The sequence below is a fragment of the Cuculus canorus genome, chromosome 29, assembly GCF_017976375.1.
Source record: "Cuculus canorus isolate bCucCan1 chromosome 29, bCucCan1.pri, whole genome shotgun sequence".
Classification (NCBI taxonomy): domain Eukaryota; kingdom Metazoa; phylum Chordata; class Aves; order Cuculiformes; family Cuculidae; genus Cuculus; species Cuculus canorus.
Window position 1 is genome coordinate 3270594 of NC_071429.1, and position 22534 is coordinate 3293127.

General features: G+C 64.3%; 3 protein-coding genes across 8 annotated transcripts; 1 reads left to right on the forward strand and 2 right to left on the reverse strand.

Moving 5' to 3' along the window:
• Positions 1-445: 445 nt before the first annotated feature.
• MYO1A (myosin IA) lies at positions 446-9996 on the reverse strand. Of its 4 annotated transcripts, none has more exons than XM_054051272.1 (29): positions 9717-9996; positions 7729-7872; positions 7441-7556; positions 7173-7267; positions 6976-7080; positions 6845-6891; positions 6659-6722; positions 6473-6571; positions 6296-6399; positions 6052-6199; positions 5854-5972; positions 5681-5767; positions 5510-5575; positions 5287-5391; positions 4911-4973; positions 4601-4801; positions 4194-4420; positions 3922-4122; positions 3735-3828; positions 3390-3539; positions 3212-3280; positions 2684-2770; positions 2371-2445; positions 2139-2273; positions 1938-2044; positions 1740-1872; positions 1505-1657; positions 1040-1167; positions 446-586 (listed from the first exon to the last, which is right to left on the reverse strand). In XM_054051272.1, exons 2-29 carry the CDS (start codon positions 7849-7851, stop codon positions 463-465), a joined length of 3225 nt encoding a protein of 1074 aa, XP_053907247.1. In that variant the 5' UTR covers positions 7852-7872; positions 9717-9996; the 3' UTR covers positions 446-462. The 4 variants fall into 4 exon arrangements, with proteins under 4 accessions (XP_053907247.1, XP_053907245.1, XP_053907246.1 ...); XM_054051270.1 differs by having other exon boundaries at positions 7729-7900; XM_054051271.1 differs by lacking the exon at positions 9717-9996 and adding an exon at positions 8699-8787 and having other exon boundaries at positions 7729-7900.
• A 266-nt stretch (positions 9997-10262) lies between these two features.
• Positions 10263-17974, reverse strand: NEMP1 (nuclear envelope integral membrane protein 1). 2 transcript variants are annotated; one of them, XM_054051294.1, is made up of 10 exons: positions 17938-17974; positions 14440-14561; positions 14142-14352; positions 13779-13851; positions 13538-13631; positions 13236-13350; positions 12534-12759; positions 12081-12254; positions 11609-11832; positions 10263-11072 (listed from the first exon to the last, which is right to left on the reverse strand). In XM_054051294.1, exons 1-9 carry the CDS (start codon positions 17957-17959, stop codon positions 11610-11612), a joined length of 1260 nt encoding a protein of 419 aa, XP_053907269.1. In that variant the 5' UTR covers positions 17960-17974; the 3' UTR covers positions 10263-11072; position 11609. The 2 variants fall into 2 exon arrangements, with proteins under 2 accessions (XP_053907269.1, XP_053907270.1); XM_054051295.1 differs by lacking the exon at positions 17938-17974 and adding an exon at positions 15370-16289.
• NAB2 (NGFI-A binding protein 2) lies at positions 17206-22450 on the forward strand. Of its 2 annotated transcripts, none has more exons than XM_054051300.1 (7): positions 17206-17510; positions 18267-19068; positions 19289-19422; positions 19965-20016; positions 20792-20924; positions 21135-21335; positions 21432-22450. In XM_054051300.1, exons 2-7 carry the CDS (start codon positions 18274-18276, stop codon positions 21524-21526), a joined length of 1410 nt encoding a protein of 469 aa, XP_053907275.1. In that variant the 5' UTR covers positions 17206-17510; positions 18267-18273; the 3' UTR covers positions 21527-22450. The 2 variants fall into 2 exon arrangements, with proteins under 2 accessions (XP_053907275.1, XP_053907274.1); XM_054051299.1 differs by having other exon boundaries at positions 17378-17510; positions 21138-21335.
• Positions 22451-22534: the final 84 nt, after the last annotated feature.

The window sequence follows — 22534 nt, forward strand, 5'->3', positions numbered from 1 at the left end:
GTGCCAGTGGGGATCCCAGCAGGGTAGGAATGTGGGGTGCTGGTGGGGTTCCCAGTGCAGGGGGTCCCAGGTGCTGGTGGGGTTGCACAGCTGGGGTCCCAGCAGGGTGGGGGTGTGGGGTGCCATTGGGGTCTCAGTGGGCTTGGAGTTGGGGTATGGGGTGCCAGTGGGGGTCCCCAGTGCCAGTGGGGATCCCAGCAGGGTAGGGATGTGGGGTGCCAGTGGGGTTCCCAGTGCAGGGGGTCCCAGGTGCTGGTGGGGGTGCGGGGTGCCATTGAGGTCTCAGTGGGGTTGGGATGTGGGGTGCCAGTGGGGGTTCCATGTGCTGGTTGGGGTCCTGGGTGCAGGGTGCCAGTGAGGGTCTTGGTGTGGGGGGTCCCGGGTGCTGGTGAGGGTGTGTGGTGGGGGTCCCGGCAGGTTTGGGGTGTGGGATGCTGGAGGGGATCCCGGTGGTGAGGTTTCTCAGTGCACCAGCACCTCCATCCTGCGGTTGCCCCGTTTCTTGCAGACGGGGCCGTCGCCCCCTGCCCGATCCGACTCCACCACGGTGACGGCCACATCGCCCTTGGGGCCACGCGTGGAGAACCTGGGGGGACAGAGGGGGGCAAAGGAGGGGAAAGGCCCCCCCTGCCCCATCAGCTGCATCCTCGCACCCAGGGGCCAAGTGGCCACCCACAGCCCCCACCCCAGGTAGCCCCATCCCTGCCCTAGTAAGCCCTGCCCCAAATAGCCCCGTTCCTGGCTCCAGTAGCCCTACTCCCACCCCTGGTAGCCCTGTCCCCTGCTCCATTAGCCCTACTCCCACCCCGGTAGCCCTGACCTTGGTAGCCCTGTCCCCCGCTCCATTAGCCCCCACTCCCACCCTGGTAGCCCTGTCCCCCGCTCCATTAGCCCCACTCCCACCCTGGTAGCCCTGACCTTGGTAGCCCTGTCCCCCGCTCCATTAGCCCCACTCCCACCCCGGTAGCCTGTCTCTCTGCCCTGTCCTATGTAGCCCCACAAGGTGGTAGCCTCCCCCGTACACTCGGTAGCCCCGCACCGGTCGGTGATGTGCAGTGCTAGCCCACGGGCCGTGGCTTCCAGCAGTGCCTGGTGCAGGCGGGTGACCAGCTCGATGAGGTGGTCACTGACAAGCAGGAGGTCGCCCTTGGTCCCCCCCGTGGCAGTCTGCGGAGAGAGGGATATCAGAGCTGCCAGGGACCCCTCCAGCTCCCCAGGACTCCCAGCACCCTTGGGACCAGTCCCAGGAACCCTAGGACCTTCCCAGCCCCCCCGGGACCCCGAAGGCTCTCCCACCCCAGGACACACCCCCCAGCCCCTCAGAACACCCCCACAGCACCCCCTGGGACCCCCAAGAACCCCAGGACCACATCCAGCCCACAGAGGCTCCCAAGACACTCCCCTCAGGACCCCCCCCTTGCAACCCCCACAGCCCACTGCGACCCCCCAGGACCTCCCAAGACCCCTATGACCCCCGAGATGTTCCCCGCAGGACCTCCCGTACCTCCCTGAGATGCAGAGCCAGGAAGCCATCGGAGAAGCGGGTGACGGAGGCGCCGTGGATGTCGCCCAGGCTGAGCGTGGCTTTGGGCTGCGCGGCGCGGGGCTCGGCCAGGACCAGGCGCTCAGTTGTGAGGAGCAGCAGTCGTGGCACCGTCTGCGGGCACGGGCGTCAGCAGGAGCACCAGGATGGAGAGGGCATGGGGGCAGCAGGGGACACAGGGATGGTGGGATCTCACCTTGCCACTGGCCTTATTCACCTTCCGCACAGTGTCGGCCATCACCAGGTTGTCCTTGGCCACGGCGTGGAGCTTCTGGTACCTGGGGTTCTGCGCCAAGCCCAGGTACTCACCGCAGAACGGCTGTGCCAGGCTGCAGACGGAGCCATCAGCCGCTGCTGCCACATGCAACCCCCCCACCAGCCCCCACCCCGGCACCTTTTGGGGTACAGCGCCTTCTTGTCCTTGAAGAGCTCGCTAGCGCAGAGCTTGGCCTGCAGCAGGGCGCGGCGCTGCGGCGTCAGCTGCTCCCGGTATTTCTTGCACTGCCGAAGGAGGAGGATTTGGGGCCGCTGAAGACCCCCAGTACAGAGGGATGCAAGGTCCCAGCTGGAACCCATCACCCCACCCTGCTCCCACCTTCCAGCGGCAGAAGATGCTCCTCAGCTCCTGGTTGGCATCATTCAGGAACTTATAAGGCGCGGGTGGCCAGGTCCTGTCCATCACCGACAGCGGCGGGAGGTTCTTCCTCAGCTCCACCAGGAATCTCTGCACCTGGAGGAGACAGCGCGGGGTGGATCAGGAGGATCCCCTGTCCGAACCCTGGGCAAGGGGCTGGGAAGGTGCCCCTATCCCTTGGCCCCCCACTCACCAGCCGCCGGTAGATGAAGTTGGCCAGGCAGGTCCTGGCTCCAGAGCGGAAAAACCTCCTGTACGCCCTACGGACCTGATGGAGACACCAGTGTGGGGCTGCGTGTTCCCCTCCCACTGCTGCCCCCCATCAGACACGGAGGTCCCTCAACTCCCCATCACATCCCCGTTCATCCCCAGCGGAGAGGAAAAGCGCTCCAGCCTGACAGGGTGGGCAGGAGCCAGGGTGGGCAGACAGACAGACAGACACAGCGCTGGCACAGCAGCATGGACAGAAGGACAGAGGCAGCGGGCAGGGTGCGTGGCCCCAGTACCTGGAACCCTCTCCAGTAAGCGGTGATGGTGGTGGCGGCTGCGTGACGGCGGCACTGGAACTTCAGCTCCCGGAGGAGCCGGCGAGACTGCGGGATGAGAGCCCGGAGAGCCCGAGGCGGGGAGGGACCGACATGGATAAGGAGTGAGAAGGAGAGAGGCGGGAGAGAAGGATGGAGAGAGGTGGGAGAGAGGGATGGAGGGAGGCGGGAGAGAGGGATGGAGGGAGGTGGGAGAGAAGAATGGAGAGAGGCGGGAGAGAAGGATGGAGGGAGGCGGGAGAGAGGGACGGAGGGAGGCAGCAGAGAAGGATGGATAGAAGGAAGTGGGAGAGAAGGATGGAAGAAGGCAGGAGAGAGGGATGGAGGGAAGGATGGAAGATGGGGAGAGGAGATTAATCTGGTCTCACCATGGGGCACTTGTACCCCTGGCCCCTTCCTGCCATGCACCTCCCCACCCCAATGCCTGCGCTGCCCACGCTCGGGGAGCTGCCGGCCCCGGCCAACGGCCCCCGGGTCCCCAGCCCTCACCTTCCAGCCCCGTGCATACGTCTGGATGATCAGTGCCGACCGCTTCATCTGCTTGTACCTGTTCTTTTGCTGTGGTGGGGAGGGGTGGGGTGAGCTGGGGTTTGGGGGAGCCAAGGATCCCTGCCCGAGGGGTGAGGGAGGGGCAGGGGAAGCGCAGCCGGGACCCCCTCGTCCTCACCGCGTGGCCCCGGAACCAGGCAGAGATGATGATCTGGCTCTTGCGCATCAGTTGGTACTGAGTTCGGCACCGCCAGCCCCGAAACATCTTCTGGATGAGGGTGGCGAGCTGGGCCACACGCTCCTGGCGCCGCTTCTCCAGGTCGAAGAGCTGGGGATGGGCAGGGGCAGCAATGGGGCACCCGCTGGGGACAGGGACCCGACTCCAGCACAGGTCCCGGCTGCGGCATCGCCCGGGACCCCCGGCACAGGCTGAGTGCCACCAGCAGGGCAATGGGACCTGTGGGGCTGGCAATCCCGGCAGCCCCAGAGCGGGGTCCCCCCAGTTCCCCATCCCTGGACTCACAGTGCTCGGCGAGCGGATGAAGATCTTGGTGTGGCCAAATGCCAGCTCCTCAAGGGGGATCGCCAGCTCTGCCAGCAGCACCTCGACGCCATCCCTGCACCGCGGTGGGGGACGAGGCCGGTCAGAACCCCACAGCCGTGGGGCCAGGGGCAACCAGACACGCTCGCGGACTGGTCCAGCCCCATACCTGTCACTGCCAGCCCAGCGGGGCCAAGTCCGGGTGCCGAGCATCTTGTAGCGCTCCAGGAAGGGGCTATAGAGCTGGCGGAAGGCGTAGCCCGCCCGCCGCACCCGCACGTTCTCCAGGAGCCCCAGGTACCGGATCTGTGCCAGCACCAGCTCCGGTGTGAAGAGCATTGCTGTTTTGGTCTCGTTGGGTTTGATGCACCTGGGGGGGACAGCGGTGGGTGGAGGATCCCGCTGGCGTCAGAGCTGGGGTCAGAGTTCCCGGGACGGTACCTGATGTAGTTGGGGTTCTTGGAGTAGAGGTTCTTCATCAGCGTCGCCACCGAGGCCTTGAACTGGAAGCCGGCTGTGGGGGGCAGCTTGAGGGATGCCTTCTGGGGGTCTCCCTCGGGGAAGAGGGAGCGCAGCAGCGTGTGCCGGGCGGCCCACATGGCCTGCGAGAGGTCGCGGAAGAGCAGGTCGTTGTTCTTCTCAATGAAACCTGTCACGTTGTAGGTCACCTGTGCACAGGAGGAGGGTCAGCACTCAACGGGGCACAAGCGGGGCGGTGGGTTATGGTCCAGCATCTCCACCCCCCCTCCCCAGTCCAGCTCCGCAGCTCCCATGCAGAGTTGGGAGATAGACTCGGGGGTCCCAGCTCCCCCCGTTGGGGCTGGGGGCGCCTGCAGCCACTGGCAGACCTTGCCGGCGTAGTGGTGGATGCGGAAGCATTGTGGGAGCAGGCTGGCATCCATGATGTGCCGAGCGTTCTGTGTCTCCCTGCTCTCGTAGTGCTTGTGGGTGGCAAAGAGCTGGTTCAGCTTGGTGAGGAAGGTGTCCTCGTTGACCACGCCGGGCCGTAGGCACTCCTCATCCAGCATGGCCAGGATCCCACCCTTGCTCTGCACCGGGATGGAGAGCGTCATCCCTACCCAGCCCTGGCCCCGAACGGCGGTTCCAGGCCTGGTTCAGGCACCCTCATGTGATGGTGGGAGCTGGGACCCAACTCACGTTCTCAATCAGGTCGCAGATGATGCTGTTGTCGAAGAATTCCACCGGGGTCCATTGGATGCCCTGGGATTAGATGGGGGTCAGAGGCACAGACCCTCGGACACGCGGCACGCCCAGACCCTGCCCCATGGACCCCCCCCAGCTGATGTGGGGCAGGAACAGGATGTTTGGCCATAGGGACAGAGATCCTGAATCCCTCTCTGCCTTCCTGCTATTGAATCTGCTCCCAGCAGGGAGCGGGGCGAGGGAGGGATGTGGCGTGGAGCCGTCTCTGACACTTCCCCATCATCCCAGGGTGGGGGAAAGGTTCCTTGGTCCGAGCTCTGGCACAGGCAGAGGGGCCACATCCAGCCCGACTGGCACGGGCTTGGGGTACCTCTCGGATGTATTCCTCCTGCTCCTCCTTCAGGGTCATCAGGATGAAGATCTGCTGCAGCTTCTCATTGCAGTAGTTGATGATGAACTGCTCAAAGCCATTGTCCTGCGAGGCAAGGGTCCTGCATGCAGGTTGTGCCCGAGCCCCCGATCCCACTCCGTGTCCCACCCACCACCCCAGCGCCACCAGCAGCAGGATGGGGCCTGGTGGGACCCACACTTACCTGGAAGATCTCAAAGCCATAGATGTCCAGGACGCCCATCACCTTCCTCTGCTTTCCAGGCTTCACCTGGGGAGGCAGTACGGCACTGAGCTGTGTCCTGGCCCCGGGTGGGGTAGGATGGGGGCCCCATCCAAGGTTGAGGGGACCAGTTCCTGCCATCTGGGCACTCACCTGGATGCTGGTGTTGATGCGGTTCACCAGCCAGTCGAAGAGGCGGCTGTAGATGTTCTTGGCCAGTGCATCCCGCCCATAGTAGCCCTGTGGAGAAAAGGGAAGAGGTGCTCGTGCCAGCTCCCGGGGCTCAGCTGGGCATCCCTCCCACGGCAGGGCACGGTCCGGCTCACCTGAGGGACGGTGAGAGTGGTGAGAACCATCTCATCCCGTGCCTTGACAGTGCGGGAGCACAGTGCCTGCTCCAGCGTGCCGGGGTCCAGCCCGATCAGCTCACAGATCTCCCGCAGCTCTGCATGGGGAGGCAGCGGTGCCGGGGCCAAGTGGCGGCTGAGGGGGTCCCCTCGCTCCGGTCCCATCCCCATCCCTACCCTGCGACTCAGCGATGCTGCAGGCCTCCATCCCGCTGGCCTGGTAGCCGCTGCTCAGCTCCACGTTGCCCAGCTTGAGCACCACAGCCGTCACCTCCAGCAGCGCCGTCACCTCGGCGGGCGAGAAGCCAATGACCCTCATGGCATCCTGGGGACCGACACGGGCAGTGCATGGGAACAGAGACCAGGGGTGTCTGGGTGGGGACGCGGGGTCACAGCTATCCGAGGCTCCGTCTGGCGGTACCTGCATGGCACGGAAGTTGGCTGCGTCGTCCATGCCAGGCAGGTTGGGGCTCTCCCGGTTCAGGTAGCTGTAGTGCCGGCAATCTTGGCGAAGCTTCAGCTGCTCTGGGGGATGGAGAGGCAGCTCAGCCATGGCCCCAGTCCCCTCCATCCTCCTGTTTCAGGGGCCTGGACCTACGGAGCAGCTGAGCTGAGCCCCCCGCCAGGAGCTGGTAGAAGATGTGGAAGTTCCTCTCTCCCTTCACGTGCCGGACGATGCGGGATTTCTCCAGCAGGTCTGCGGGTAGGGGTCAGCGTCACTGCGGTGCATGAGTGGGACCTCCAGGGTGGGTGGGGACCTCCAGGGTGGGTGATCGGTACTCACAGTTGCTGATGACCCCTCCCAAGGGTTCTCCCTTGAAGTCGAACTCCACGTCCATGTACTTGCCCTGCAGGATGAGGATGGGGTCAGGGCAGGGGACACTGCAGGTTTGGCAGCTTCGCTGCTGGTGTCCACATCCCCTCCCCTGCCCTCAGCTCCTCGGCTGTCCCTGCTTCCCTTGGCACTCACAAATCGTGAGGAGTTGTCATTGCGGATGGTTTTGGCATTTCCAAAGGCTGTGGGAGGAGGATAAGGTTACAGCGTGGTGGTCGGGGGAGGCTGTGCTGAGTGCTGGGGTGGCACAGGGTGTGAGCGCTTACCCTCCAGCACTGGGTTGGACTGAAGGAGCTGCTCCTTCACCTTGTCCACCTCCTCTCCTTTACTGCTCACGGCTGCCACGTAGGACATCACCAGCTTGCTGGCCTCTGCGAGTGAGGGTCGTGGGTGCCGGGGCCATGGGTGCCCACCCGAGCCCCCTCATAGCCCTGCGAGCACCCAGTGGTGGCCCCAGCTCTACCTGTCTTGCCGGCCCCGCTCTCTCCAGTGATGAGGATGCACTGGTCCCTGTCCCGGTCCCGCAGTGAGCGGTAGGCATCATCAGCGATGGCATAGCTGGGGATCAGGAGGAGTTGAAAATGGGCTGGAGCAAGCCATGGGCTTCAAAGCCCCTTCCTGAAGCTGCCCTGAGTGGACTCCCCCAGATCCAAAACCTTGGGCTTATCCATGGATGAAGCCCTTGTCAGGATCCAGGGGGACTGAGGGCATCCTTAGTTCCCCATGCTCACATATGGGGCTTCACAGCGAAGAAATTGCAGTTATGGTACTCCTGCACCTTCTCGGGGGTGTAGATGGGCAGGGACCGGTACGGGTTGACCGAGATCACCACATTCCCGATGTAAGTCTGCGAGTAAGCAGGACTGTGTAAAGTGCGGGGCCGGGAGGACCCAGCCCAGGTCCTGGTGCTCCCCATGCCAGACCTTGTACTCTCTCTCCCCTGCTCCTCATGCCAAACCCCGTGTCCTCCTGCTCCCCTCCCCACCCCACCCCAGGTGATGCCCCAGCCCACTGCCCACGTAGATGTCACTCCGGTGGAAGCGTTCCTGCAGGGTGCGGAGCAGTGACTCCTCGGTGAGGGGGTCCAGCAGCACCAGGTCCCCAACAGCCGCGGTGTCCAGCAGCGAGGTGGTGGCTTCCATGGTCAGGCGGCTCCGGGGCAGCTGGGGCAGAGCAGAGGAGGGGCTGCAGCTATGAAACATAGCATCATAGAACCATCAGGTTGGAAAAGGCTGCTTAAATCATCAAGTCCAACCATTCCCATCTGCCACTAAACAATGTCCCTGAGCACCTCATCTCCCCGTCTTTTAAATACCTCCAGGATGGGGACTCCCCCCCACTCCCTGGGCAGCCTCTGCCAGGGCCCCACAACCCTTTCAGTGAAGAATCTCTTCCTGATATCCAGTCTGACCCTCCCCTGGCACAGCTTGAGGCCATTCCCCCTTGTCCTGTCCCCATCACTGGGGAGAAGAGCCCAGCGCCCTCCTCTCTGCAATCTCCTTTCAGGCAGTTGTAGAGAGCAATAAGGTCTCCCCTCAGCCTCCTCTTCTCCAGCCTAAACACCCCCAGGGCCCTCAGCCGCTCCTCATAAGATTTGTTCTCCAGCCCCTTCCGCAGCTTCGTTGCTCTCTTCTGGACACTCTCCAGAGCCTCAACATCCTTCTTGGGGCGAGGGGCCCAGAACTGAACACAGGATTTGAGGTGCGGCCTCCCCAGTGCCGAGTCCAGGGGCAGAATCCCCTCCCTGACTCTGCTGGCCATGCCGGGTCTGATCCAAGCCGAGATGCCATTGGCCTTCTTGGCCACCTGGGCCACTGCTGGCTCATGGTCAGTCACTGTCAATCCACACCCCCAGGTCCTTCTCCTCCAGCCCCTTTTCCAACCTCCCTGGTCCTGAGCAGCAACTACACCCCTGAGGTCCTCTGTGCCCTTAGAGGCTTGAACGGTCTCCAGAAGAGCCGGCTGCCCCAGCATCTGGAGGGCACCGACCTTCTGAGACCCCTGGCATGGCACGAAGCCCTGGCTGAGCCTGGTGCAGGGCAGGGCAGGATGTGGCCCGGGTCCAGTGGGATGCACTGGGGACCTCACAGCTCCCACAGGCTCTGTGCTGGGTTGGCAGCCCCTGGGGACCGGGAACAAGGCAGTCACACACCCACAGGGTCACCGAGAGCTCCACCATGGGATGGGCAGGCACCCAGGACCCCATGGTGGGGATGGGGGTTCAGGGGGGGCCAGACGCCTCCTGCTTGGCACAACAGGGAAGCGGGGGTAGGCCAGGAAATGTGGACACCTGCATCCTATTCTTCAGGCAGGGACAAATCCAGTCTCTGCTTCCTCCCTTCTTCCTGGCAGGGGGAGGTTGGAGCAGGCAAGGAAGGGGGAGCCCAGATTCCCTGGCAGCCCTGCTCGGGGCGGGGGGGCAACAGCACCCAAAGGGTCCCAGCAGAGTCTGCACTGCTTTCCCCCCCCCCCCCCCCAATCCATTCCACCCATCTCTCACCTGTCTTGTGGAGCAGCTGTATTCCCTGGGGTGACCTTCACCCTCACTTTACAGCTGGGGCGCAGGGCTGTAAACCCAACCCTGCTGATCAGTGCCCGGGGAAAGTTCACGGGCAAGGAATTGGGGAAGGATGGGGTGAAGGGGGCAACAGAGACGGCTCCATCAGGAACTGCATCATCAGTAGGAGCCTCTAGAGAGGATGGCAGGGCCCCCCCATGGGTCTCTATAGCCTCCCTCCCACCACATATAGCACCAGAACAGAGCCCCCTGTGCTGCTATATGGCACCAGGGGGAGCACCCACAGATGGAAACCAGAGCAAAAGCCCCCCAAGCTCCAGGACAGCCCTGGGCTCAGCTTCCCAACAGTACTGAGTCTTGGAGGTCCCCACGTCCATAGGATGAGGGTGTCCCATGTTGGGGACTGCAGGAACAGGATGCCCCCAGCCAGTCCCAGGCTGCAGGGGGCTCGGGTGCTGCAGGGTGGGAGCAGAGGGGTCCCTAACTCACCTCCTGGTTGCAGAGCAGCAGCTCCTAGCGCGGCTTCAGCCTGGGAACTAGCAGTGCTCAGCCCAGCCCAGCACCCGGGGCTGGCCTGGTCCGGCCCATGAAGGGGTGGGGGCTGGAGAGACCTCCCTCCCTGATGGGCAGGGAAACTGAGGCACAGAGTGTCAGCCAGCAGGGAAGGAGCACCAGTCAGCAAGGAAGGAGCACCATGCTTCCTATGGGGGCCCCAGCCTGGCTGAGCTGCTGCTGCTCCGCTCCCCTCGCCGCCCTAGCTGCTCCAGCAGCAACAAGCAGGGAAAAGTCACTCGCAACCAAGCAAACAAAGGGAGCTTCCTCCTCGGGCTGCAGGAAACCAGGGCAAGGTACAGCGCTGGCAGCGCCCAGGGCTGCTCCACCTGCCCACAGTGCAGCGGGTGAGCAGCCTGCGGCCATCACCAGGCCTGCACAGCATCCTCAAATCCACAGAGCGAGTGCCAGGGGCAGATGAGGCAGAGCTGAGGATGAGCCCGGGGTGCTGCGGGACAGATGACCAAAGCTCATTACCTACAAAATAACATCTTTATTAAAAATACAATCAGTCGTTAACCAGGGAGAGGGGAGAAAGGCAGTAGTAGAGGCTGCTCACTGCAGAGCAGGAAGAAAGCGTAGTGGGAGCGGAGAGCAATCTTAGGACAGAAACAAAGCAAGGGCGTTCTGCCGTGGGCAAGGGCCTGGCTGCGGGACCCCAGCCCCAGGCAGCTTTATTCCTGAGAAACTTGCATAGATTGGGGCATCCTCCCCAGCTTCAGCACAGCTGAGGAGTGGCAGCTGCTATAGAATAGAGACCCCTCTCCAGCATGGGGAACAGGAACACAGGCAGGGCCATCTCTGGCCCCATCCCAGGACAGAAGCACAGTGGGGATGGGCCCCGTGTAACAGAGTGAGGGGCCAGACAGCTGCCGGCACCTGACCACCAGCGAGGAGGAAGCATATCCACACTCATCCTCAGCACAGGGACCGCCTGGCAGACAGAAGCTGAGCTCAGCCTCCATCACAGCGCAGGAGCTGAGGGGAGTGGGCTGGGCACACAGGGCACCAGGAAGACTTCACGGCTGCCTTTGGAGCTCTGCACCAGCAGAGGAGACAGCCACACCGCATCTCGACCTGGGAGGTGCTGGGTTTTTTGGTATCCACAAGAGATTTAAGCCAAGGCAGAGGCACAGCCCAGCCAGGTGGAGCCCTCTGGCATCTTTGGTAACAGCAGGAGGAGGCAGCCACACACTGCCCACGCCCTCTCCAGAGCCTGGCAGCAGGCAGAGCACACAGATACTGGCAGGATGGGTCCGAAGTTCTCTTCATGCACATCACCCTCACTGGCACCTGCACGTGAAACAGCCCTTGTTCCATCGCCAAAGGCAGCGCCCAGAGGCAGCAGGTGAGGAAGGGGCTCCTGCCCACCCACCAGAGCAGCAGCTCAAGCACCCCTGAGGGCCCAGCATGCTCTCTCGGGAGCCAGATCAGCACCCAGGACTGGGGAGGGATCCCTGCCACTGCAATTCATGCCTTGGGAGAAGCACCCATGCCAAAAGCCAGGGCAGCTCTGGTCCTCCTTCCACCAGAACCAGCACCCCACCCCTTGCTACCAGTGCAGCCCGCGCCTGCCCTGTGTTCTGGGCTGGGAGCAGTTCCTGGCATCTCCACAGTGCCCAGAGCTGCGCTGACAAAAGTTTCCAGGTCTCAGCCTGGCGTGAGCTGCCTGGGGCAGACAAGGGCGTCAGCCCCCTTGTTCCCCGGCCAGGTCCTGCTGCAGCCCCACTGGGGGTGGGATCGAGGTGCCAGGAGCAGATGGTGAACTTGCAGGTGTCAGGACAGGGGGAAGCAGCAGGGGTTCTGCCTCTTGCCCCATGGGGGCTGACCTCAATCAGCAGCCAGATGGTTGTTGGACAGGAAACAGCTTCTGTGATTCTTGTCCCAGTAGCCCTCCTCCTCCTTCTCATCTTCCTCCTCCTTCTCATCTTCCTCCTCCTCCTCCTCAAAGAGCTGCTCCTCGAGGAAGATGCCACCCAGGCCGTACTCCTGCTCATGGACAGAGGTCTCCTCGGGGCTGACGTGAGAGGCACCACCCACAAAGTCAGCAAATCTGGGAAGAAGACACAAAGCCGTGCATCGTGCATGCAGGGCTGGCGGCCTCCAGCAAGGCCCTGGCACACCAGGAGCTGAGGCAATGCATTTCATTGCTAAGACCAGGCATTATTCATTCCTCCCCCACTGCATGCCCCACACCACAGGCCTTCCGTGCTTCATCTCCCTCTGTCTTAAAGCCAGAGGTGACAGTACAGCATGGCTTTTGGAATCAGCCACCCTGAGCATACTGCTAGGAGATTTTACCTCTTGGGAGACTGGATGCGGGACACCACAGTCCAGGCAGAGAAATCTGGGCTTCTGCAGTGAATGCGAAGCTCCTCAAGGGCCTTGTGCGTCTCCACCTCGCCCTGGAGCCGGTATTCTTCCTCTGTTAGCAGGCGAGGGGGGCTCGGCCCCAGCCTGGCGCTCCGTACTCTCCTGCCCACAGACCAGCACCAGTTACCACCAGGACAAGACCCAGTGCAGGGTGGGAGGAGCAGAGAGCATCCCTCTGACCCCAACTCCTCGGTCCCAAGGGAGGTTCCCAGCCCTGTGGAGGAGCAGAGCACCAGCCACAGAGAAAAAAGAGACACAATTTCCCCAGTACACCCACCCCAGCAAAAACACCCTGGTTCTGCGACACAGACTCCATCCTGCAGCTCATCCAGGACCCACCACGCTGGGAATCGGGAGCAGCCGGGTGCTGGCAGCCCTCACCTGTAGGCAGCAAAAGCCCAGTGCAGGGGGTAGTCCAGGTTCTTGCTGCAGATGGCGGTGACCACCGCGGCCAAGGCGATGGGATGGATCTGGATGCCCGAGTAGATCAGCAGCAGCCCCAGGAGCTGCAGGGCCCATGAGAGGAGGGTGATGCTGCGCTCGTTCTCCAGTGGGCCGTACCTGTAGCAGACGCCGAAGCTCAGGAAGCCTACGAGCAGCAGGTAGCCTGTGAGAGAGCAGAGGGATCAGGCAGGAACTGGCGGGCTCGATCAGCCCAGCAGCACCTGCCAGGACAGCAGTTAAATCCAGCACAAGAGCTTGCCTCTCTCTAGAGCACAAAAGCAGCAGCATTTTAATCATAGAATCACAGTATCATGGAATGGTTTGGGTTGGAAGGGACCCCCATTCAGTTCTACCCCGCTGCCATGGGCAGGGACACCTCCCACTGGGTCAGGGTCCTCAAAGCCCCATCCAACCTGGCCTCGAACACCTCCAGGAATGGGGCAGCCATGACTTCTCTGGGCAACCTGTGCACTGCCTCTCCACCCACACAGGAAAACATTTCTTTCTCAGATTTGATTTAAATCTCCCCTCTTTCAGCTAAAAACTGTTCCCCTTTGTAATGCTTTTTTCCCACCAGCACGTTGTGGATCCTGTAGGAGGCAGGTGGGCTGTGAACCAGTGAGTTCAAGGGGCTCCTACCTAGGAGGTACCGCCAATAGGACTTGCAGATTTCCCGCAGGTTCTTGAAGATCAGCTGGAGCAGGTACAGGGAGAAAGACCAGCCTCCCACCAGCATGAGGTACACAGGGCTTCTCTAGGAGAGGGGACAGGGAACTCAAAGCAAGCAGTGGGCAGCCCTGGCTCCCCCACAGCTGCCAGGCCCTGCTCCACACAAAGGCAGGCCCACAGCCCAGCAGCCCAAGGCCACGTACGCCAATGCTCCCACCAGAACAATGGTACCGGCACAGAATGTTGTGAGGCCCCTCACCCACAGCACTCACCTTGGGCATGATCTTGGAAATCACATAGACAAGGATGAGCAGCGAGGCCAGCAAGCCAAAGCTGACCCCGGCTGAGTAGTAGAAGAGCTGGCTCCTGCAGGGATCACACACATGCACAAAGTGTTTTACAGCTCATGGATATCTGGGATGCACATGGGGGGAGCAATGCTGGGAGCCTGTGAAGCCAGGCACTGCCCCCCAGCCCTCCCTGTCCCCAGCTTGTGGGGAAGAGGCAGCTCACCGGCTCAGTGTGTCCCCACAGAAGAACAGCAGTAGCCCCAGGAAGAAAACCAGGAACAGCTTGGGGTCAAAGCCTAGAAAGAGTGAGTCCTGGCTGAGAGAAATCTGGCACAGTACCCTCTGGGTCGAGCTCCTGCCTGCTGCACAGTCACAAGGACAGGGAAGGGGCAGCGTCCCAGGCAAAACTCCGACAAGTGGATTCGCTCACATTACACCCCATGGACAGACGCTCCCGCCCACAGCCCTATTCTTACTCAGGATGGACCAGACCCCCTGGCCCTCACGCTGTGAGCTCTCCTGGCCATGTTTCCTTGGCCTCTCTACTCCCACCTACCCCCTTGAAGCCCCCCTAAAGGAAACGCACGTCGGAAGAGGATGACGGAGTACTCGGTGCTAGGCTCCAGCAGCTCGACCTTCAGGCAGGTCTTGTTGCTGTAGAGATCCACGTCAATGCTGGTGTCATTCAGCTTCTCCTTCAGGAATGAGGAAACAAAGTTCCACATGTTGAACTTCTCCAGCTCCTCCTCGCTGTCCACCTGGGTGACTCGGATTGTCCGGCTGCTGTTGACCCGGATCTGCACAAGCGAGGGAAGCACACAGGAATGCGGCTGCCAGAGGCACTGGGTCTGACTAGGACAGGAGGCCTTGCCTGTTCTGCTCACCTGCACCCGGGTCCACACGTCGCGCCATTGCGGGACGCGGGTGTTGGTGTAGCAGAAATGCTGTGGAACTGTGTGGCGGTATGTGCGGCCCTCTTGGAGCGGGATGACCGATTCCTTGGCACCTGTGCAGCACAGAGCAGAGAAAAGGGATTCAGCAACACAGATCAAACATGACGTCCCTGTTCCGTTTGCTTCATCCACCAAAACACGTGGCTTTGCTTTCCTTTCTCGGACCTCCCCTAGTTAAGCATGGTCTGAGTAGATAAAAGTAAAAAGCCCTTCCTCTTTTTCCCTTGGAACAAGCTGTTTGGCTAGTTTTTGGGACAATCCCACTCCTGAGACCGGGAAGCAGCACAGCCTCATCTCCTGCTCCTCTTTCCAGCCTAGATCCCAGTTTTAGAGCCATCGCATCTTATGGAAAACCGAATTCGAGTGCATTTACAGTACATTTACGAACGTGCTACCGAAGTGAAGGAGGCTCTGAACACCGTGCAGGGTCCAGCCGCACCAGCAGATCACGACAGAGAGACCAAACGTCCCGTCCTCCGGTACCCCGTGCCCGGCGGATCGCGACAGGGAGAGGCCAAACACTTCATCCTCCGTCACTCCCTGCCCCAGCACCAGCGGTTCCCGTCAGGTAGAGGCTAAACACCCCATCCTCCGGCATCCCCTGCCCCTTCCCCGGTCCGGGCGGCCCCCACGGGGCCCGAGGAGCGCTCTGCGAGCAGCGGGCCGTGCCGGGGCTCCCAGGGCCGAAACGTGCTGCCCCTGGGCCGACAGGCGGGCACCGGGCAGCGCCCCCCCGCGCGGGGAGAACCGGGGCCGCATCACCAGGAGGACGTCACCGGGAGGGAAGGAGGGAGGCGGCAGCGGGGTATCTACTCCGGGCGCCCCGGGGTGGATCCCCTAGTCGTGGCTCCCCCCACTCACCTGCGCCCCTCAGCGGCAGCGGCAAAAGGAGCAGTAGCAACCGCCACAACGGCGCCGCTGCTGCTTTCATCCCTCCCGCCTCAGTCGTGTCCTCACTTCCGCTTCCGGCCCCGCCCCTCCCCTCGCGACAGCCAATCAACGCAGCCCTGACGTGGTCCCGCCCCCGTTCCCACAAAGACCAATGGGCACGCCCAGACCATAGCAACTGCAAGCCCCGCCCTAGCAACGGCTTTGACAGGTATGCGACTTAGCCAATCAGCGCCTAGTCCCGCCCCCTCGCTAGCCGTGGGTGATTGGCAGCCACTTTCGCTTATCAGAGAGCGGCCACGGGTTGTTTTTGTCAAGGGCCCACGCGTGGTGGAGGGGGGGGGGTCCGCTTGTGGGGGAGCTGGGGACGCGGAGATCCCCCCTGCCTGGAGGGGAGTGGGGCAGGGGCGACCGCGGCATCGAGGACAGGAGGAATCTCTCCCCTCCATCTCCCCGGGACAAACGGGGATGAGGTCCCTGTGCCCGCTGCCGTCCCGTGTGTCCCGTCCCCCCGCGTGGGCCCCTGCCCGTGGGCGAGGAGCGGGGCGCGGGCCCCCCCCCCGCGCTGTAGGCGGTGGAGCCGGGAAGCGACGGGGCCGTGGGCGGAGGATGTGCGTCAGCCGGGGGGGAGCGGGGTCGGAATGGGGAGGGCGAGAACGGGGGAGGAGGCAGCGTCGGCCGCCCTCTCCCGGGGGGACGCTGGGGCCGGACCGGTGTGGGGGCCCATGCCGCCACCCCTCCCCCATCCCGGGTCAGGCCACGTCCCCGGTGCGGTATAAATAACGGGGAGCTACCAGGACCGGGACTCACGTCCCCGGTGCGATATAAATAACGTGGAGCCACCAGGACTGGGACTCCCGCCCCCTAACACACACCGGGAGCCGCCTGCCCTCGCTCCCTACCGCGCTGTTCTCCCTCGGCGGGGGTTGTTCACGCTGAAGCCTACTGATGGCAGCCAGGGACCAGGGGACCGCAGCACCGAGAAGCGGGGGGGGAGGACACCGGGGTAACGGGGCCGGCGGCACCGTCTGCGGCAGGAACAGGGAATACTGCGAGCGCACTAGGCGGGACCTCGGGGTGGGGGGGAGCTGGGAGCCCCCCAGGTCCAGCCAGGTCTCCCCGTCCTCCCCACCAGGCGCCGCCTCGGGGCGGGGGGGGAAATCCTGCCTCCCCCTCCCTGGAAACCACTTCGCCCTGTCCCCCGGGATACCGGTCCCCGCTTCCCTCTGGGTTCTGCGACCCTCGGTGCCACCGCTCCTACCGGCGCTCCCCTCGCCCCCTGCGATAAACCCCCGCCCCCCCGGTGCTGCCGCTCCCCCCAGAGCTACTCCAGTCCTCCCCTCATTGTCCCCCTCCCCCCAGTTCACCCCAGTGCCGCCGCTCCTCCCCCGTGCCCCTTCCCCGGTCTCTCCAGTGTCCCCCCTCCTCTCCGGTGACCTCCCCGTCCCGGCTCCCTCCCGGTGCTGCCATTCCCCTCAGTGACAACCTCCCCCCCCCCCCCCCCCCCCCTTTTCCCCCGTTTCCCCCCTCCGTGCCGCCGCTCCCCGCCCCCCCCGTTCGCCCACGCAGCCCCGGCGGGGGCGGCAGCCGCGGGTCCCGCCCCCGGGGCCGCCCACGCCGCGCAGCAGCCGCGGCCGCTGCTATTTCTCGGTCCCGCCCGTGTGGGCGGTGCGCAGAGCGAGCGGCGCGGCGGAGCGAGCGCCCCGGGACCCCCCGTTACCGGGACCCCCCGTTACCGGGACCTCGAGATCCCCGGCACCCTCCCCCCCCCTCCCCAGTCCCGGGACCTCGGCACCCCCCAGCCCGGTGACCTCGAGATCCCCGGCACCCCCCAGCCCCAGGACCTCGAGATCCCCGGGACCCCCCGGCACCGGGACCCTCCAGCCCCAGGACCTCCCGGCACCGACATCCCCATCCCTGGGACCCTTGGCACCGACACCCCCGGCACCGGAACTCCAGGATCCCTCGGTACCGACGGCACCAGGACCCTCTGCACTGACAGCACCGGCATCCCCGGCACCAGCGCCCCGGGACCTCGGGACCCCCGGCACCAACACCGGATCACCCGCCACCCCCCAACCTCCCCCAGGGGCGCACGGCGGCCGCGCACGGCGGTGAGAGACGGGGTACAGGGTGGGGGGTGGATGGGTGGGGGTTACTGAGCAAAGGGGGGGGCCAACCGGGGGGGCACCAGGGCGTTACCGGGTCCAGGGCACTGAGCAAGAGGGGCACCCGGCGGGCACTGGGGCATCACCAGCCCCATGTCCTCAGGGGTGAGGATGGGGCTGGGTCTGCCTGGTGGGGGGCACAAGGGGGGCGTGGGCACCGATCTGGGCAGGAGGGAGGGGGTGGCATCGTGTCTGTGCCAGGCCTTGGGGGACACGGGTGGGCATGGGCACCTGTGAGGTGGGGGACCCTGAAATGCCCTCACATCGCTCTGTTCCCCCCCAGGGTTCTCCCCCACCACGTATCCCTGGGTCAAGGGGTGAGGGGGGGGGGGGCTTCTCCGGCATGTCTATGTGTCCATCCCCTGTCCCATACCAGTGTATGTCCATCTGTCCATCCTCTGTCCTATACCGAGGGGTGAGGAGGGAGCTTCTACTGCACATCCGTGTGTCCATCCCCTGTCCCATACCAATGCATGTCTGTCTGTCCATCTTCTGTCCTGTATCCCAGGCCAAGGGGTGGGGAGGGGCTTTCTCACACATGTCCAACTGTCCATGCTCTGTCCTGTACTAAGGAGTGAGGATGGGGCTTCTGTATGTCTGTTTGTCCATCCCTTGTCTTGTACCTCCAGGACAAAGGGTGGCGAGAGGTCTTCTCATGTGTGTCCATCTGTCCGTCTCATCATGATGCTGTCCGTCTCGCAGGCTCGCCATGGCCCTACCCCGCACGCTTGGGGAGCTGCAGCTCTACCGGGTGCTGCAGCGCGCCAACCTGCTGGGCTACTACGAGACCTTCATCCAGCAAGGGGGGGACGACGTGCAGCAGCTCTGCGAGGCGGGCGAGGAGGAGTTCTTGGAGATCATGGCACTGGTGGGCATGGCCACCAAACCCCTGCATGTCCGCCGCCTGCAGAAGGCCCTGCGCGAGTGGGCTTCCAACCCGGGGCTCTTCAGCCAGCCCGTGCCCGCTGTGCCCGTCAGCAGCATCCCACTCTTCAAGCTTTCTGAGGCGGGCGGCCGCAAGGCGCTCAGCAACGGGCACGCAAGTCCCGGCGAGGCTGCGGGCAAGGGGGGCAGCAGTGCCGGGACACCCCCAGCCCGCAGCCCCACGGAGCCGGCCGAGAAGCTGTCGCCATCGGCTCCGCTGTGGCCAGGCAGGAGCACACCCGAGTCTGAGGGTGGTGGTGACGAGGAGCCGGGGGGTCCGCCCTTCTCCCCGAGTGGGAGCAGTGGCGAGCAGCCGGTGGGCGCCGAGATGCTGGAGCCAGAGCTGGTGCGGACGGTGGTGGAGGGTGTGGAGAGGCTGCTGCAGAGCTACCCCCGCGGTGGTGACGCTGAGCTGCGGGCACTGATGAAGCTCAACAAGAAGCTGGCCAAGGCTGTGGGGCACATCTTCCAGCTGGAGGATGGTGACCGGCACAAGGAGGAGGAGATCCGCCGACACAGCGCTATCTACGGCCGCGGCGAGGCCCGGCGCCGCGAGGGCAAGCAGCTCACGCTGCATGAGGTGGGCGTCACGGTGGGCTCTGGTGCAAGGGTCCCAGCACGCACGGGCTCGGGGCAAGGGCTGAGGTGGCTCTGAATGTGGAGGTTGGGTTTGGAGCTCCAGCACAGAGGGGATGGAGCTCGTGTTGGCACCAATCTCCCTGCCTGGAGCCTCCGCTCAGTTGGCAGTGGGGGTCCTATGGGTGCCACCATCGCCGCTCACACATCATCTCTGTCCCCAGCTCATCATCAACGAGGCGGCCGCCCAGTTCTGCCTGCGGGACAACTCGCTGCTGCTGCGGCGCGTTGAGCTCTTCTCGCTCTCACGGCAGGTCGCGCGGGAGAGCACTTACCTGTCCTCGCTCAAAGGCACCAGGTGAGGACCTGGCAGACCCCTCCTCACGCTGGGGGGGTATGACTGTCACCCCTTGAGCTGCACCACAGCCCAGCACTTCCAATCCTGTGCCCCTTTTCCTTGCATGGGCTGTTTTCTGCTTGACCGCAGTGGTGTGGGTGGTGGAGAGGATGGCTGGGATGCCGCTGCTGAGCAGGGAGATGAGGGGTCTGAGAGGATGCTGGGCACTCCAGGGGGGATGCTGCGCTCTGGGTTCACTGCTGGGGATGCCCCATCCTTTGCCCCCTTCTCCTGAAGCCCCTGCCTGCCGGGAGCTGCAGGTGGGGTGTCTTTTCCCTTCGCTCTCCGGCTGCTCCCCGCTTTTGCCACCCCCGGCTCCATCTGTGCCATAGCCCCACTCTGTGCCATCCCACAGCACCACCTTGCCCGGGCGGCCACCCACGGTTGCCGCTGTGGCTGGTGCTGCCCGCGGCGCGGCGGGAGCTGTGTGGCCATCCCTGGTGTGAGGCCTCTACGCAGCCGCCCCCACACCTGACGCAGCTCCTTCTCATCCCCCCACGCAGGGCACATCCTGACGAGAGTGGGGCCACCGCGGCCAAGCGGCTCAAGCAGGAGGTGGGTGGGTGGGTGTGGGACCCGGGCGGTTGTGGGGTCCACAGTGGGGGCCGCATGCATAGGGGTTTTGGGACCACATAGGGGTGCAGGGGGTGCACAGGGGTGCAGGGGGATGCACAGTTGCATGCACAAGGGTTTTCAGACCACATAGGGGTGCAGAGGGTGCACACAGGGGGTTGCAGGGGGATGCACAGAGGTGCACAGGTGGGGTTGCAGGGGGGATGCACAGGGGGGCAGGGGGTGCACGTGGGGTTGCAGGGGAATGCACAGCCGCATGCACAAGGGGTTTGGGACCACATAGGGGTGCAGAGGGTGCACACAGGGGGCTGCAGGGGGATGCACAGGGGTGCAAGGAGTGAGTGCACAGGTGGGGTTGCAGGGGGATGCACGGGTGCACACGTGGGGTTGCAGGGGGAAGCGCAGGGGGTGCACACGTGGGAGTGCAGGGGGATGCACAGGGGTGCAGGGGGTACACATGTGGGGTTGCAGGGGGATGCACAGGGGTGCAAGGCACACACGGATGCAGGGGTTGCACATGCATGTGCAGGTGTTCCCACCCGTGAGCATGGGCTGGTGCTCACCCACGCATGGGCGGGATGGTGCCTTGTGCCCAGGGCTGCCCACGCTGGCTTGCGCAGGCGGCGAGGGGTGGTGGCTCTGCGTGGGGCTGGTGCTGTGTGTGCAGCCCTGGGCACCCTGGGGCGGTGGGCATGGAGCCCCCTGGCAGACGGGGCCTATTTGGGGTACCCTGTGCTTACCTGTGTGCTCCTAGCAGGCAGGAGAGCAGAGCCGCCCCGAGGTGCTGCCGCTGTTGGTGGGGCCGGAGGCCCCCGGGGCTGCGTACCGAGCCAGCCTGGAGGAGGACGCAGGCAGCCTCTCCGGAGAGAGCCTCGACGGGCACCTGCAGGGTGAGGGGGGGCATCTGCAGGTTTGGAGGGTGGTGTTGCCTGCAGGGTGAGGAATAGGGGGGTTGCCTGCATGATGAGGAGTAAGGGGGTGGCAGCTGCAGGGTTGGAGTAGGGGGTGCCTGCAGGCTGGAGAGGAGCCTTCTCTTCCCAGGGCAGCAGTCGGTGGCCACCCCCAGCCCCTCTGTGCTGACCCTCACCCTTTTCCCACAGCAGCAGGCACTTGTCCCCGGCTGACCCCCCCACCCGGCGTACCCCATGACGCGCCCCTCGGCCTCGCACCCCACGGGCTCTGGAGCCGCCACATCCTGCAGCAGACGCTGATGGACGAGGGGCTGCGCTTGGCACGACTCGTGTCCCACGAGCGCGTGGGGCGGCTTAGCCCCTGCCTGCCCGGGAAGCCCCCGGCACCAGGTGAGCACTGGGAGGGTTGACGTGGGTGAGAAGGTCCAGATGGGGTGGCTGCCATCTCCCCATCACGCCCTGACGCCCTCTCCCCTGTCCCCACAGAGTTCGAAGACGGGTTGGCAGAGCGGGGTCCACCAGCCCCCCCAGACCCTCCCCGCGGCACCATCAAGGTGGAGCAGGAGACCAGCCGGCAGTGAGACCCCCGCAGCCCCCCACCACCATTAACGAAGCAATAACGTGCTGGGGGACAGGTGCTGGCGGCACAGCGGTGATGCTGGGGTGCGGGGACCTGGTGTTGGGGTGGGGGGGGGAGGCTTGGCTGTAGCCCCCCCATGCCCCGTCCCCCACCGCACCAACACTCTGGTTACCTCAGCCGTGGCAGGATGTGCCTCCCCGCAGCAGCAATACCCCTGACCCACCAGGACGGACACGCTGTACAGACCCCCTGCCCGGACCCTCATCGGTGTCCCCGGCCCTGTGCTGACACCCCCCCCCCCAACCCTGGGCCACCTCGGGCAACAGGCAGGCACCCGCGTCCCCATGCAGTGACGGGCGCTTCGCCACTGGCACACAAGCCATGTACAGCATCGCGTGCTCCCGCCTCAGCGTTGCCACCCACGCCGGGCACACGGTGTGGGCGCGCAGCCCCCGCAGCGCCCACGCTCCAGCCGCCAGCCCCCTCCCTGCAGTGCACGTGCGAGCGCATCGTGCCCACGCATTGCGACCCCCTTTCCGCTGGCAGTGTGCAGCATTCTGGCTGTAAATACCTCCCCCCCCAGCTCAGCCCCAGCGAAACCCCTTCCCCCCTCCATGCCCACCCGCAGCTCCATGCACGCCTGCATCCCCCCCTTTCCTTGCCCCCCCGCCTCAATTGCCTGCTGCCCTGCCATGCATGGTCCCTGTGCTGGGGGGTGTCACACGTTGCCCCCTCCCAGCGCGAAGCAGGCGGTGTTTGACGGGCACTGGGGCAATGCCCCCCCCAGCCTGGCCCTTTGGGGTGCCTCTTGCCCCCGCTGTTTCTGTGAGCCATGCCCAGCTCGGGGTCCCCACTTAGGACTGTGTGGTGTCTTTTTAGAGCATTAGCGACTCTTCCTTTGTAACATGTACAGTAGATTATTTATTTTGTTATTTTGTTATTTTGGAATAAAACTTTATTTTATGGCTTATCTTCCTGCCCCCCCCTCCCTCCCCAAGCTCCCTCGTCC

Excerpts from the sequence above, each read along its gene's own strand:
- MYO1A (XM_054051272.1), bottom strand. The coding sequence starts at position 7,851 with ATGGAAGCCACCACCTCGCTGCTGGACACCGCGGCTGTTGGGGACCTG. Across the intron at positions 4,802-4,910 it reads TCTGCGACCTGATTGAGAAC|AGCAAGGGTGGGATCCTGGC; the intron begins GTGAGTTGGGTC and ends ATCCCGGTGCAG. Across the intron at positions 2,446-2,683 it reads CTTACTGGAGAGGGTTCCAG|GTCCGTAGGGCGTACAGGAG; the intron begins GTACTGGGGCCA and ends TGTCTCCATCAG.
- NEMP1 (XM_054051295.1), bottom strand. The coding sequence starts at position 15,439 with ATGAAAGCAGCAGCGGCGCCGTTGTGGCGGTTGCTACTGCTCCTTTTG. Across the intron at positions 13,632-13,778 it reads TGTGGGGACACACTGAGCCG|GAGCCAGCTCTTCTACTACT; the intron begins GTGAGCTGCCTC and ends TGATCCCTGCAG. Across the intron at positions 12,760-13,235 it reads CTATTGGCGGTACCTCCTAG|GCTACCTGCTGCTCGTAGGC; the intron begins GTAGGAGCCCCT and ends GCTCTCTCACAG.
- NAB2 (XM_054051300.1), top strand. The coding sequence starts at position 18,274 with ATGGCCCTACCCCGCACGCTTGGGGAGCTGCAGCTCTACCGGGTGCTG. Across the intron at positions 20,017-20,791 it reads CCAAGCGGCTCAAGCAGGAG|GCAGGAGAGCAGAGCCGCCC; the intron begins GTGGGTGGGTGG and ends TGCTCCTAGCAG. Across the intron at positions 21,336-21,431 it reads CGGGAAGCCCCCGGCACCAG|AGTTCGAAGACGGGTTGGCA; the intron begins GTGAGCACTGGG and ends CTGTCCCCACAG.